The 13,646-nt window shown below is 50.6% G+C and overlaps 1 protein-coding gene across 3 annotated transcripts in view; it reads right to left on the bottom strand.

Annotated features, from left to right (window-relative positions):
• Positions 1 to 5,326: 5,326 nt before the first annotated feature.
• Positions 5,327 to 13,646, bottom strand: part of B4galt5 (beta-1,4-galactosyltransferase 5) — a 47,747-nt gene continuing 39,427 nt past the window's right edge. For 2 of the 3 annotated variants that reach the window (XM_076930268.1, XM_076930269.1), the window contains exons 4-9: positions 13,362 to 13,486; positions 12,435 to 12,551; positions 11,296 to 11,483; positions 10,442 to 10,564; positions 7,432 to 7,533; positions 5,327 to 6,885 (exon numbers count right to left, since the gene is read on the bottom strand). In XM_076930268.1, the coding sequence (XP_076786383.1) occupies positions 6,738 to 6,885; positions 7,432 to 7,533; positions 10,442 to 10,564; positions 11,296 to 11,483; positions 12,435 to 12,551; positions 13,362 to 13,486 (803 nt within the window). In that variant the 3' untranslated portion in view covers positions 5,327 to 6,737. Of the gene's footprint in view, positions 6,886 to 7,431; positions 7,534 to 10,441; positions 10,565 to 11,295; positions 11,484 to 12,434; positions 12,552 to 13,357; positions 13,487 to 13,646 lie in introns of all 3 variants that reach the window. The other variant, XM_034493847.2, reaches the window with a different exon arrangement.

A 13,646-nucleotide genomic window follows, 5' to 3' on the forward strand; every position in this document is an offset into this window, starting at 1 on the left:
GAATGCTGGTGTTCTGCTCTCTTTCTCCTTTTCTTCTGTCCTGGAGCCCAGCCTACGATCCAGTGCAGCTCAGGTGCAGGGAGGGTCTTCCCTCCTCAACTAACCCCCCCCCCCAAGCTTGCTCACAACCACGTTTCCATGGTGATTCAGAGCCTGTCAAGTTCACAGCTGATAGGAATCCTTACATGAAGAATTTGGAAACTCTTGATGACTTACTCCTGAGAGCATTAAGTGCAATTGGCCTGAAAATTCAGTAAATTGGTTGCTGTGTCTCCCCTCCCCCCCCGCCCCCCCACAAAGCCAACACTGTCCTCCTTTGCCTCTGAGAACCCATTTCCTGGTCGTAGGGCATGCTGAGTGAACAGTAAGTCTCTATAGAAAGGGAGCCTTGAGATGTTTGGCCAAAGGAACACCGGTTTTCCTAGAGGCCTTCCCCAAACTCCCAGGCTCTCTGAGGCTGTATGTTTACCTAAGGTGGTTTGGGAGTTATTAAAGTTATAGCAAGCAAAGGAACCAAAGTCTCCTACAGCCTAGTTTCATGATGTCACCACTATAAGCCAGGTCCTCAGACTGCTGGCTCCTCAAACCGTGGCCCCTGGACACTGCAGTGTCACAGCTCAGTGAAATGTTCTAATGACCTCTAAAACTGTAAGCAAGCCAACTGAATGCTGATTTAGGAGGCTGTGGTTAAGAGCACGGACTGCTCTTCCAGAGGTCCTGAGTTCAAATCCCAGAAACCACATGGTGGCTACAACCAGCTGTAATGGGATCTGATGCCCTCTTCTGGTGTGTCTGAAGACAGCTACAGTGTGTGTGTGTGTGTGTGTGTGTGGTATGTGTGTGTATTATATGTATAAAATACTTTCTTAAGAGTTGTCGTGGTCATGGTGTCTCTTTACAGCAATAAACAGTAAGCTAGTAGGGACATTTCATTCATATACCACACCTTCAGTACAGCAGCACTGAAGCAGTACACTTCTAGACAGCAGTGAGAACCAATGGCCCTTCCCCAGGAGTTACCACAGATAGGAAAACACAGATCAGTAAGCCAGAAAACAAACAAAACACCAGCCAACATCTTGGGGACACTGGCACAAAGATAGGCTAAACTTGTTTGTTTTTAGATAGTCTCACTACATAGCCCCAACTGGCCTAGAACTAGAAACATAGACCAGGCTGGCTGTGAACTCATAGAGATCCTCCTGCCTCTGACTCCTGGAAGTTGTGCCACCGCCACACCCAGCTCAGGATGAGTATTGACTGGTAATCCAGCAGGGGACAAAGGCTCCTCCTTCACTGTGACACACTTGAGGGGCACTGCCCCACCCCGATAGAAAGCAATACAAATGTTTTTGTGTGTGTGTGTGTTTGGGGGAAACATAAAAGGATCCGACTGCTCCTGTTATGGTGGAGAAGGTTTATTGTATATAAAAGGGAGAGCATGGCCAGAGGCAGAGACATCTCGAAGTCCAGAGTTAACGTGACCAAGCCACACCATGTGATAAGGGAGAGCGGAGAGCCAGGAGACCAAGAGGCAAACAGGCTCAAGTAACCAAAATGTCTAGGTTATATAGGAATCAGAGATGCTGGAGGGAGAGAAGCCCAGTCCCTGGCTGGAGAAGTTTGGGATATGCCAGCCAGGAGGACCCACTAGCAGGTAGGGACTGAGGGATGCTGGGAGAACCTGGCAGCCAGAGTATGCTTTGATATGTAGTGGGCATCTCAGCGGTTTGTCCTTAACTGTGTGAGAAGCAAAATGGAGCAGAGAGAGGGAGAGCGGTGGGTGTCTTAGCCTGGGTGTTCACATAGGACTCTCAGGGGAGGTGACACTTGGCCCTACAGAAAGCGGCTGTAGAATCATAAGGTAATGAATGGACCAGTAAGAGAGCGTTTTACAAATCATAAATGTATTCCCAACACTTGCAAATATGTAGGCAAACTATTAGGGGGAGCTCACCCTCCCCAACATAGACTCATTTATTGCTTTTAGAATAAGTTACTTTTAGCCTATGCCTGGAAAAGCTTTTAAGAGCCCACAATAAAGAGCAGCTGGGAAAGCCCCTGCTCGGGTTTCGGACTTTCCCCTGGGCGGGCGGTGCTGAGCAGCCACTTTCTGACCTCAAAGCAGCCTCCTTGGCCTCCATTTCCCTAAAGCAATTGCCTCCTGAGTCATTTCAAGTGTAGTGACTTTCAGGTTGGCACTTAGCAGTAGAGGCTGCCAAACACCCCTAGTGAAGCACAGCCTTGGCCCCACCCTTGGTCCCACAGGAGACTCAGGTGAAGGTTAAGTGAACCATCAAGATGAGATACACTTCTTCAGAGAAAGGGAGGGATGGAGACATCATCATAGCACGCTCTGCACAAACAGGGCGCCCCAAGCCACGTTCTTACTGGGGAACCTTCCCAGGTGAAGGTCATTCTGCTGGGCGTGGTAGCAATGGAGCCTGTCACAGAGCATCACACCCACCAGCAGGATGACTCCCCTCCCACTGGCGTGGAGCCGGCCCCTGCTGTACTCAGCTAGCTCCTCTGGGTCTTCCTGCCGCCTTCCTTGGAGCAGAGTACCTGGGTTACCCACCACCCATCTCCATTCTCCACCCTTCAACCCATTTCACTTTTGGGCTGTATTCAATGATTCTTGAAATGCCCAACTTTTCCTGTCCTGTGTCGCCTGAAGCCACAGCTCTTCAGGGGTGCGGGACAGTTCCATGCTTCCTGCTGTCAGCCCCATAGACCCCACCCAGATCCAAGCAGCTTGTCTTCTGTAACCCCCACCCCATTCTCAGCACTCCTGCACCCCACTCCCCCGAGGAACTGATCCACTATGCCTGGATGGCTTTCCCTGATGCCCTCATCAGATCATACAACTGCCCACCTGCTTGGTTGTCTCCAGACCCTTAAACACAATACAGAAAATGGTACCACACAATGGGGAAGCTGGCAGCTCCCATGGACTCCCCCATCCTCCAGGCCTGGGGTCCCACCCTAGCCTTTTTCCTCCTTCATGCCTTACGACCCTGACATCTTTGCTCCTCTCCCTTGCCCCCCAGCAGGTGACATCCCTAGAAACTGTGTGAAGTCCTACCATATACAGCCCTGACTCCATCATTCTTAGTGTGTGCCCAGCCTCCTTCTCTGTCCCACAGGTCCTGCTGAGCTTTGCCTGCGTTCTGTTGCTGTGAGCATGTGGCTTCCCTCACCCAGCTTTCCAGTTCCACCTCACAAGGCTTCCACCTTGACCAAGTAAGAACCAGCCAGCAGCCTTCCCCAGGACATTCTATGGACTGAGAGCAGCTTCCTAGCATCCTCAGAGAACTTGCTTTGAGGTCTCTTATTTTGTTGGCAGTGCCTAGATGCAGGGTTGTGTCCTCTATTGTAAAGAGAATACCGGGGTAGGGGGGACCAGGGGGTGGGTAGAGATAGCTCAGTGGTTAAGAGCACGGACTACTCTTTCGAAGAACCTGGATTCAATTCCCACCACCAACATGGTGGCTCATGATCATTTAGAACCCAGTTCTAGGTCAGCAAGAGCTCTCCTTTGGCCTCTGTGGGCCCAAGCACACAGGTTGGATACAGACATTCAGGCAAAACATCTGTACTCATGGAAGGAAGGGAGGGCGGACGGACAGACAGACAGGGCTGGGGCTCTGTTGATGAAGGCCTGGATCCTAATCCCAGTACCACACAAATTGGGCTTGGTGGTGCATATCTACCAGAAGTTCAAGATCATCGTCAAGTACATACACAGAACAAGTTTGTGGCCAGCCTGGGCTACAGGAGACTGAAAAATAAGTCAAAATCACACACACTGGGAATGATAAAACTTCGATTTCTAAGTTTGTGGTTACAAGGTGAGCAGAATCTGGTAGAAAGCAACCCAGGACTGCCCACTGAAAATCTTCTGGAACCAGATCTTCATTTCACTGGGGTCCCTTGTGTGGAGTTCTACAGAGGAGGAACCTCCCTGAAAGGCAGTTAGACAGAGAGATGACCACCAAGGTTTGGTTATTGAATATGTATTTTTTACTGAAAAAATCATTCATAAATTAACATACAAAAATGTACAAACACATGAGTGAACAATGAATGGCAAGGACTATATTTCTGTGAAAAGTGTTTCTAAAACATTTTTAGGTTTCAGTGCAAAAAATGTACCCCTGGCACCTCTTAAAACAAAGAGCAAGCTCAAAAAAAAGACAGTAATGCTGGGCGGAAGCTGCGTCAGTGCCTCCTCGGTGGGTACGTCAGTGTGCGCGCGGCTCTGCTGCTGTCTTCTGAGGAAGGGAAGCAATGACAGAGTCCCTGTTTCAACAAATTTAAAGTTTTGCAAATCACCCCCTTCCCCAAGAAACCCTGTGCAGAGAGGAGCCTTGCACACACAGAGCGGGCAGGCAAGGGCGGGTCGGCTTGAGGGTCACTCAGCTGCAGCATGGCACCGTCTCAGCTGCCACAGTGCAGCAAGGTCATACTCGGTTCTCACGGTCATTTTCTTCAAGCAGTGACCTAATGTGTGGCCCAGTGGTATGGCTCTGACTGTGACATTTCTCACTCAGTACATGGCTGGGTGGCCAATGACTGACAGTACTCACAAGAGCCCACACTAAAAACAAACTTGGACATGATTGCAATAGAACAGAAGCGACCCTACTTGAGCAGGAAAAAGACCTTTTTCTTTGTCCCCAAATCTGCATTTTCCTTCTTCAATCAAGTATCAACCTTTGGCTCAAAAAAACTGGTACCCTGGGGCTGGTGTTCGAGAGAGCGCAGAGCTTCAGCCAGGACACATGCTGTGTGCACCGTGTTCCTCCCTGGAAGTCCCTCCAAAGGACACCATGGCTCTACCACAGTGAAAACATTCCTGGCCTTCAGTGTGGATCAGAAGACTGAGGGGAGAGGGCTGGGCCCCGGACTCAGTGGCAGGGTACTTGCCTAGCATGGCGGCACTGTGACACTAACAAAGGGAGGCAAAGGGTCCAGACGGGCGGGCGGAACCCAATCTTTATTGCTGTGTGTACCGTAACACAAAGGCAAGTCAACGCAGCGGCGGTGCAGCTCCTTGCCAGTGCAAACAGATGACGCGGCTCACCAGCGCTCTCAAGGGCAGGCACCTGCTCTCTCATACGAGCGGGAAGCACTGTGCAATGCCATCTGTTCCCCAGATACCACTCTAGTCTACAAAAAGAACAAAAAACCAGAAGAAAAAAAAAAAAAAAAAAAAAAAAAACAGGGCCTGGCCAATCACTCCCACAGTCTGTGGGGGATCATCTGTCCTCAGAACCAACTGTGTGATGCAAAACCCCACCCCCCATGTATCTACACCCCACCCCCACCCATGTAAACCATGAACATCAAGGGTGCTGAAGGCAAAGAGATCCCTGCTTTGGGGACAGAGGGCTGCAGCGAGGCAGACACAGGAAGGAGCCCTGGCTCAGGAAGCGGGGAGACTGCTGGGCTGCCTGTCAAAGCTCTGCTGAGAGCTCACCTGGACCCTGGCTGACCACCAGGGTCAGGGTGCACCCCAGGGCCACCTGCTCCCGGGCTGAGCCCCTCCCAAGCACTGGCTTCTTAGCACAGCACAGCAGCCTCCCAGAAACTAAAAAGGGAACTGGAGAAATCACTGAAGCCAGCTGGTCATGCAGGCACTGCCCAGAGAAACTGTGGCCAAGTTCCAAAGAAAGACAAGGACAGTCACCCAACAGCCACCCGTGTGTGAGATGGTGGAGAGAGCTGGACTGTGCTACACAGCACAGGCTCACCTGGAACTCGGACACAGCTCACACTGGCCTCAAATCCCCTGGTCTCCAGCCCCTGCCATCCACACTGGAGTGCTAAACCTGAGCCCTGTGCCTCTGTCTCCCCTCCCCCACACAGCCTGGCTGGCTGGCTGGCTCGGTAAGAGGGGAGAGCTCTGGGCCCCTAACAGCAGTTCCAGCTTAGCTGCTGAGTCTCCTGGAGGAAGACCCTGGGGCAGGGGTATGGGAGGGGACAGGAAAGGAGGGGCAGGGCAGAGAAGAGGGGCTGTAGTGACTTCCTTCCTAGATGACAGGGCCTTGGGTGATGACACTCAACTGTGTGGGAACTGAGCTGTGTTTGCCACCGAAGGTGATCTAATATACTTGGCCCTCACTGTGAAGTGGAGCCGGCTATAAAATTAAAAAGGCATTTTACATGGCTTATGTACAACTGCACTTCTTCAAGAAGTGACTGTCATGTGTCTATCACCCCAAGTCCCTCCCCTCCACCCTCAGTCCCCACCCAAAGCAAAAAAAAAATTTCTAAAAAAAAAAAAAACAAAACAAAAACAAAAAAAAACCTAAACTAAGCCAAATGAAAACCAAAGAGAACTGCAGAGATGCAGAGGCCGGCGTTCAGGCCATCTGCTTCAGGCCAGGGTGGCTGGCCACGGAGGCCTCTGAGCTTGGCCATCCATCTATCCAAGGGGCACCTAGCCTGGCCCTGCAATTCTAGAGGTTGCAGCTGAGACAGGACCTGGGTGGGCCGGAAAGAGCAGCAGGGCAGACACCTGTCTTGTAGAACAGAAGCCAGTGCTGATGACAGGTATCCTCAAGTCTCCTGTCCCTGCTGGGCCTTACAGCTAAGGCCTTTGTGCGTGGGCTCTGACAGTCTTCTGGAACCCTGTGGTCTCTTCTGTCCTCCTGTGTAGTCCCCCAGGATGGCGCATCATACCGTCTGAGGGAGGGAGCAGTGGGTAGGCGAGTGCGGCTTCTCTACCCATCTCAGTACTCAGTCACCTGAGCCAGCTCGGGTGTCAAGTTGACAGTTATGTTTTTATACAAGGTGTCGTATGTGACATTAGCAGAGTAGTTCAGGTTGTTGAGACCATCCAGTCCTTGCCGCTCCTTTGACTTCCTCAGCAGAGCGTACCTGGAAAGCCGAGGACAGAGAGGGGTCAGAGCTGACAGCCCAGCTTCACAAGTCAAGGGCAGCTGCCTGGGCCAGCATTACAGCATTACAGCATCTCATCTAATGTCTCAGGCCCAAGGAAATGGAGGCTCCAGAGACTAACCCAAGGTTAGAATTGAGATTGCAGAGGAAGGGCAAAAAGTAGTCAGCTTAGAGCCCTGCCACTCCCTCGTAGAGACCTTCACAGCGCAGAGGCTAGCAGAAGGTGACCCCCACTCTGTCTGCAGAGGAGATCCAAGCATCTGCATCTCACGGATGGTCACCTAAAAAGTCTACCTTGGCTAATGGAAACAGATGCACACCCATGTCACCCAGCCACACACTGGAGCAGAGGGGTGGTGCAGCCAGTGATCTCAGCACTGAGAGGGTCAAAGGCAGGAGGATAGAGGGCTAGAGGCCACAGAGACAACACCTCAAACGACAAAAGCAACAGAACAGGCTTGGCTGAGAAAGGGGAGTGAAGGAAGTGGCTGAAAGCCACCCTGAGGACCAAGAAACAGCACCAACCTGCCAAGAAACTGGACCTCCCCGCGATGGTGGTGAGGGATGGATTTGTATTTTCCTGTGTCCCCTTCTGGCCGGCTCACAGAATAGCCTGCATTCTGGACCCTGTCCAAAACCAAAGGAACAACAGTGAAACGCTGAGACCCAGAGACTAGTAGTAAGTTTTAAGATCCCCCAAGACCTCTCCAGCAACAATGCCGAAGCACCTTCTCATTCAGCTAACTGATCTGATGGTTATCAACAGTTAACATTTCATGGGTGTGTGTGTGTGTGTGCGCGCGCGCGCCTGCCTGAGCATGTATGCACATGTATGTGCTTGTGAAGGTCAGAAGATAATCTTGCATGTCATTCTTCAGGCACCATTTGACTTTTCTTTTTGGAGACAAGGTCCCTTTCTGGCCTAGAGCTCATCACAGCCAAGGGGATTTGAGGTCTCCACTTCCCATTGCTGGCATTGTAGGTGTGTGCTACTGAGACCAACAACTTTTTTGAGACAGGGTCTCACTATGTAGCTCTGATTCCCTATATAGATCTGCCTGACCTGGAACTCACAGAGATCCTCCTGCCTCTGCCTGCCAAGGGTTGGGATCATAAGCATGTGCTACAGTGGTAGTTTTGTGACAAATGTACCCTATAGCCTTTAATATTTGAACACTTGACCCCCAGCTGGCAGTGCTGTTTGGGGAGGCTTAAAAGATGTGGCCTTGCTGGAAGAAGCCAGTCAGTCACTGAAGAAGCCAGTCAGTCACTGGAAGCGGGCTTTGAGAGTTTACAGGCATTTCCAGTTTGCTCTCCACTTCATGCCTGAGGTTGAAGCTGTGTGCTCTTAGCAGCCTGTTCCAGCTACACGCCTGCTGCCTCTCTGCCATGAGGGACTCTAATCCTCTGACCACTAAGCCCAGATACATTCGGTCCTCTATGTTGCCTTGGTCTTAGTGTTCTATCACAGCAACAGAGAAGTAACTGAGACAGCCACCACTCTCAGAGCCTTTAAAAAAAAACAAAGTCAGTACTTTAACAACTGAGCTATCTCCTGGCTTTCTCTCTGTTTTTAAGAGAGTGAGAGGGAGGAGAGAAAGAGAGTAGTCAGGACTAGTGCATGCTAGGAAAATGTTCCATCCCTGAACCACACCCCAGTACCTGTCACAATGTGTTTTTGACTGTATACTAAATATTTAATTATCTGGAGCAATGCTTGCACATGTGAACACACAATGGTACACTCCCAGGGAATGCTCAGCAGAAGAATAACTAGCATTTCTGTCTGAGGGGGCTGGGAAGATCTCAGGTGAAAAAGTGCTAATCTTGCAAGACTGAGGACTTGAGTTTGGGTCTTCAGGAAGCCATGTAACCGCTGGCTCAGTGCTGTGTCTATAACCCCACACTGGCGGGGGAGAGAGGGATGGGCAGCTCTCCGCCTGGAGTTCAGTGCTAGCCTGGCTGAATCAATGAATTCCAGGTTTACTGAAAGATCCCCAACACTGCAGGGACATACCTGAGCAGGTCACCAGGCAATCCACCACCTTCAGCTTGGGGAGGGAGGTTCTACCGACATGGCCACTTAGCAGAGAGCCACAGGGAACATGGGGAGAAGTTGTTAACATGGCCCCAGAGCCTCAACACATTGCATTCTAACCAACTACACCTCTAGGAACTTTTCCAAGGACCAGTACAAGTGAGACGGTCTGCTTAGTCACCGCCTGCACGCATGAGAACACTGACCACACCATCGGGAGGCATGTAAGTGTCAGAGGGTATTCCACACAAGACCCTAGCAGGGATACTCACCCTGAGACTGAAGCGCTGCCACTAGTGGTCTGAGAAACTGACAAAGACATCTGGTGTGACTCACTCACCATGTTTAAAGACAAACTGAAATGGTAATGATGCTGTTTTGGGGTGTGCAGACTGGGAAGATTTCTTTTTATTCTTATGAATTTTACAGTAAGCATTACTTCTCTCCCCTGTTCTATGAACAAGAGTCTTAGTAGGTAGCTTAGGCTAGCTCTGAATTTGAAGAACTCTCTTCCTACGAGCTCAAATTATACGTCTGAGAAAACTTTATGCATATGAGTGTTTTGTCTGCATACATGTACATGCACTGTGTGCACGCCTGGTGCCCTTGGAGGTCAGAAAAAAGCATAGGATCCCTTGGAACTGGAGTTATCACAGACTATTGTGAGCCGCCATGTAGGTGCTGGGAACTGAACCCCAAATCCTTGGCAAGAGTAGCAAGTGCTCTAAGCCACTAAGCCATCTCTCTGGCCTCAAATTAATGTTTAAAATTTTGATTCTGTATATGTTTACACATGTGTGTGTGGCACATGCATGTTGACTATAGGTGCCTAGAGAGGGGACTGGGTCCTCTGAGCTGGAGTTACACACAGCTGGGAACCAGACTTAGGTATTCTGGGGAAGCGGCGTGGGCTCGAACTCTGACTGCTGACTCATTTCTCCAGGCCTCACATTCATTAGTATAAAAAGTGTTAAGCTGTTATTTTAAGTTTATTCTTACACGTCAAAGGGGAAAATGTGGAAGTGACTTAATGGGACGTAGAAATTGTGTTTTAGTTTGAGTTAGAAGGTTTTCTGTTGTTTAATGTTATAGCTGTATAATTTTAAAAACAAACTCCAAATATTCATCTGACTTCCAATAGTCATCTGCATCATGAAAGAAGATAAGGCAGCCGCCCTAGAGCTCAGTCCAGGAAGGCTGTGCAGGTCCTGGCTGCTCACAAGGGCAAACGCTGGGTGGGTATGAGGGTGCAAGGTGCAGGGGCAGGAAACAGCCTCAGCCTTACACAGACTGCATGTGGAAATGTTACTCTGTGAGCTTTCCAATGTGGCTGCAAAAATGCTAAGTGACACGTGTAGATCCTGGTCTGTGATGATGCCAGGGTTGAGTGGTGTAGGGGGTGAGGGTGGCAGTGGTGCAGGGGGTGGGGTGATTTAGGGGGTGGGGGTAAGGTGGTGCCAGGGTGGGGTGGCTCAGGGGGTGGGTGGGGGTGTATACCTGTTCCACAGGTCATCATCTTCTCCGCCCCAGCCCCAGAAGGCATTAGGAAAGCCATTGATTTTCCGAAACTGTTCAACAGTCAGGCCGCTCACTCCACCAAAAAACTCTGTGTAGGGCAGTCTGAAAAGCAGGGCCAGCCAGGTTAGAGATATGGAGCTGAGCTGCCTCATGAACTTGTCTTTGTTTTCCTCCAATGCTGGGAATGGAACTTAGAGGCTCACCCAGCCCAATGAGAGGACTGAATATCACCCTAGGCTGCTAATTGGTTCGCGACAACCTCATTGCACAATGAGCGCCAGCATGGAACTCACTCAATGTCCAACCAAGGCCACAATCAGTGTTCAGTTACTCCACTGCCACCATCCAATCACTACATACCCCAGTCACAATATACCCCACTTTCCACTTCACACCACTTCACACCCCAGTCACAATATACCCCACTTTCCGCTTCACACCACTTCACACCCCAGTCACAATATACCCCACTTTCTGCTTCACACCACTTCAGACCCCAGTCACAATATACCCCACTTTCCACTTCACACCACTTCACACCCCAGTCACAATATACCCCACTTTCCGCTTCATACCACTTCATACCCCTAGTCACAATATACCCCACTTTCCACTTCACATCCCAGTCACAATATACCCCACTCTCCACTTCACACCACTTCACACCCCCAGTCACAATATACCCCACTTTACACTTCACACTCCAGTCACAATATAACCCACTTTCCACAGTGAGCAAAATGGTGACAACTGGCCTCACACCTGCTCACTGCTAAGCTCTGTGTGTCAGCTGGCACAGCTTAAACTGGCCTTTGGGAGGAGGAGGCACTCACAGGTACATGTACTTGTCCAGCTTGGTTGCAAAGTGCCTGGGCATCTGTCCACAGCCGTAGTAGTTCCGGTCACTCTCAGGTATGTGATCCACATCATGGAAGATCAGACAGTCCCAATCCAAGTCCTTCATGGCTTCTTGAAAACCAACGTTGAAAAGCATGGCTCGGTTAAAGGGCTGGGTGCCAACCTGAAAGAACAATGTGTTCCTTAAGCAAAGACCTGACTGCCTTCTCCACACACCAAATGGGCTCCTAGGAACCATAGGGAAAGACCTGTGGGCCCACGGAGTCTGGGCAGCACTGCTCAGCCACGGTCATGGGGAGTCCGCTGAACTGGGCCTTGTTTCTTCAGAGAGCAGTGCAGCAGCATGTGCTGCAGCTGAAGACAGCCACAGAACACGCAGGGGACAGGACAGGCACTACCAAGTCTCCAGCCTACCCCGCTCGCACTGCCCTCACTGTCCCTCATACGCGGCCCACCTATTTCATAAATACCAAGGAGGGCAGGCCCTTCCGTTCATCTCAGTCTGTTTATTCTGAAGGTCCCTACACAACAGTCACTGAGCTCTCCAGGGACAAATGTCTGAGGATTACGAATTCTGTGGCAGGTAGAGACTAGTTTATACTAGTTATGGCCTAGTTGAACTGCATATTAACCTTCACTTACCCTGACCAGTACCAGAACTCAAGAGAGGCACAAGGAATGTGCTGGTTGGTTTTTGTCAACTTGACACAGCTGAGAGGAAAGCTGGAAGATGACTTAGCTGAGAAAAGTCTGTAGGCAGGGCTAAAGAGTTCTGTCAGTCTGTCTATCTTTCTGTCCCTCCCTCCCTCCCTTCCTTCCTTTCTTTATTTCTGTTTCTAGTTTTTTGAGACAAGGTTTCTCTGTGTGGCCCTGGCTGTCCTGGAACTCACTCTGTAGATCAGGCTGGCCTCGAACTCAGAAATCCGCTTGCCTCTGCCTCCCAAGTGCTGGGATTAAAGGCGTGCGCCACCACTGCCCAGCTGAAGAGCGCTTTCTTGATTAACTATTCATGTGGGAAGGCCCAGCTCATAGGGTTATTGACACTGAAGACAGTCACCTGCACCATTCTAGATTTCGGGCTCAGATGAAAGAGAAAGAACTGCGGACCACTCACTTGCTCGATCACATAGAAGGCAAACTGCAGGCGCTGGCGCTGAAGCATGGGGAGCAGGTGTCGCAGGAGGACTGGGAGGTGCTCATGGCGGTTCCGGAAAGGGATGAGGATGGCTACCTGCAGTGGATCACAGGAGTGGGAGTCAGTTAGCTGCTGGCTCCAGCTCCCAGTAAGTTCTCTGCATTGCTACAAAGTTGCATACCCCTGAATGTGCAACCCTTGAGGAACCCTAAGAGACTCCTCTTCTTGCCCCTGACATCCTTTAATACCGACCTGTCCAGGTAAGGCCACCCTGGAACTACCTGGATCCTGTCTAGACTGCAGCTCTAGGAGTTATAAATACCCATGGTGACCCAGCACAAAAGTCCCTCCAGAAGTGTGCAAACACCAAGTGATCAAAGCTCTCCAATGCTGCACACAGTTCATTCCCCACTGTACATCTGTGGATACCTGCTGCCACTGCACTAAGCTTATCCGTGGCTTGTGTCAAGACCCTTCCCTTCACAGGGCCAGCAACACACAAGCATTTTATCAAACACTTGCTCAGAGAATGGCTGTAAGCTGCTGTCTCTTTCCCAATACAGTCATCCTGCAGAGGCCTAAGTGTCAAGCTGGAGGGCTGCACTGCAGGCCCCACATCCTCTAGTAAGCTGGGAGGCCAGGCAGGAGGACTGCAGATACACAGTCCACAAATGTGTCAGCTGACCTACTGGCCCTCCCTCCTGCAAATAATCCTGCCTGGGAACAAAGGGGTTCAGTGCTCTTAGACAACATCAGGGTGTTGACAATCTCTATGGCTACAGCAATCCTTGGGGGAAACCATTTCTCGAGAATGAGAGGCAGGGTGTGAGTTCCCTGAAGTCATGGTTCTTGGACCCTGGCAATCCCAGATGGGTTTCCAGCACCTGGGTCTTACTCATAACCCACCTTCCACCGAGGCACGCAGTCTGCAGGCTTCCAGTGCCCTCCAAGCCTGATGGTCGGGTCTCTGGAGAAAAGCTCATGAATATCCTCCATTCTGATCTCACTCATGTTTATGTCTATCGGGCCCTCTGCAGAGAGAGGGAGGAGAAACAATTAGCATTTTCATCCAGCAGCCTGTTCATCTCTCTGCCCTTTAGTGTGTCACTACCATCTGACAAGGAAGCATACTGAAGGGACAACACCTTGGAGACCTGCTTCTGCCAAGGTGGAGAAAGAAACAAAGACTTT

This window comes from Arvicanthis niloticus, chromosome 2 (assembly GCF_011762505.2).
Source record: "Arvicanthis niloticus isolate mArvNil1 chromosome 2, mArvNil1.pat.X, whole genome shotgun sequence".
In the NCBI taxonomy this organism is placed as follows: Eukaryota; Metazoa; Chordata; class Mammalia; order Rodentia; family Muridae; genus Arvicanthis; species Arvicanthis niloticus.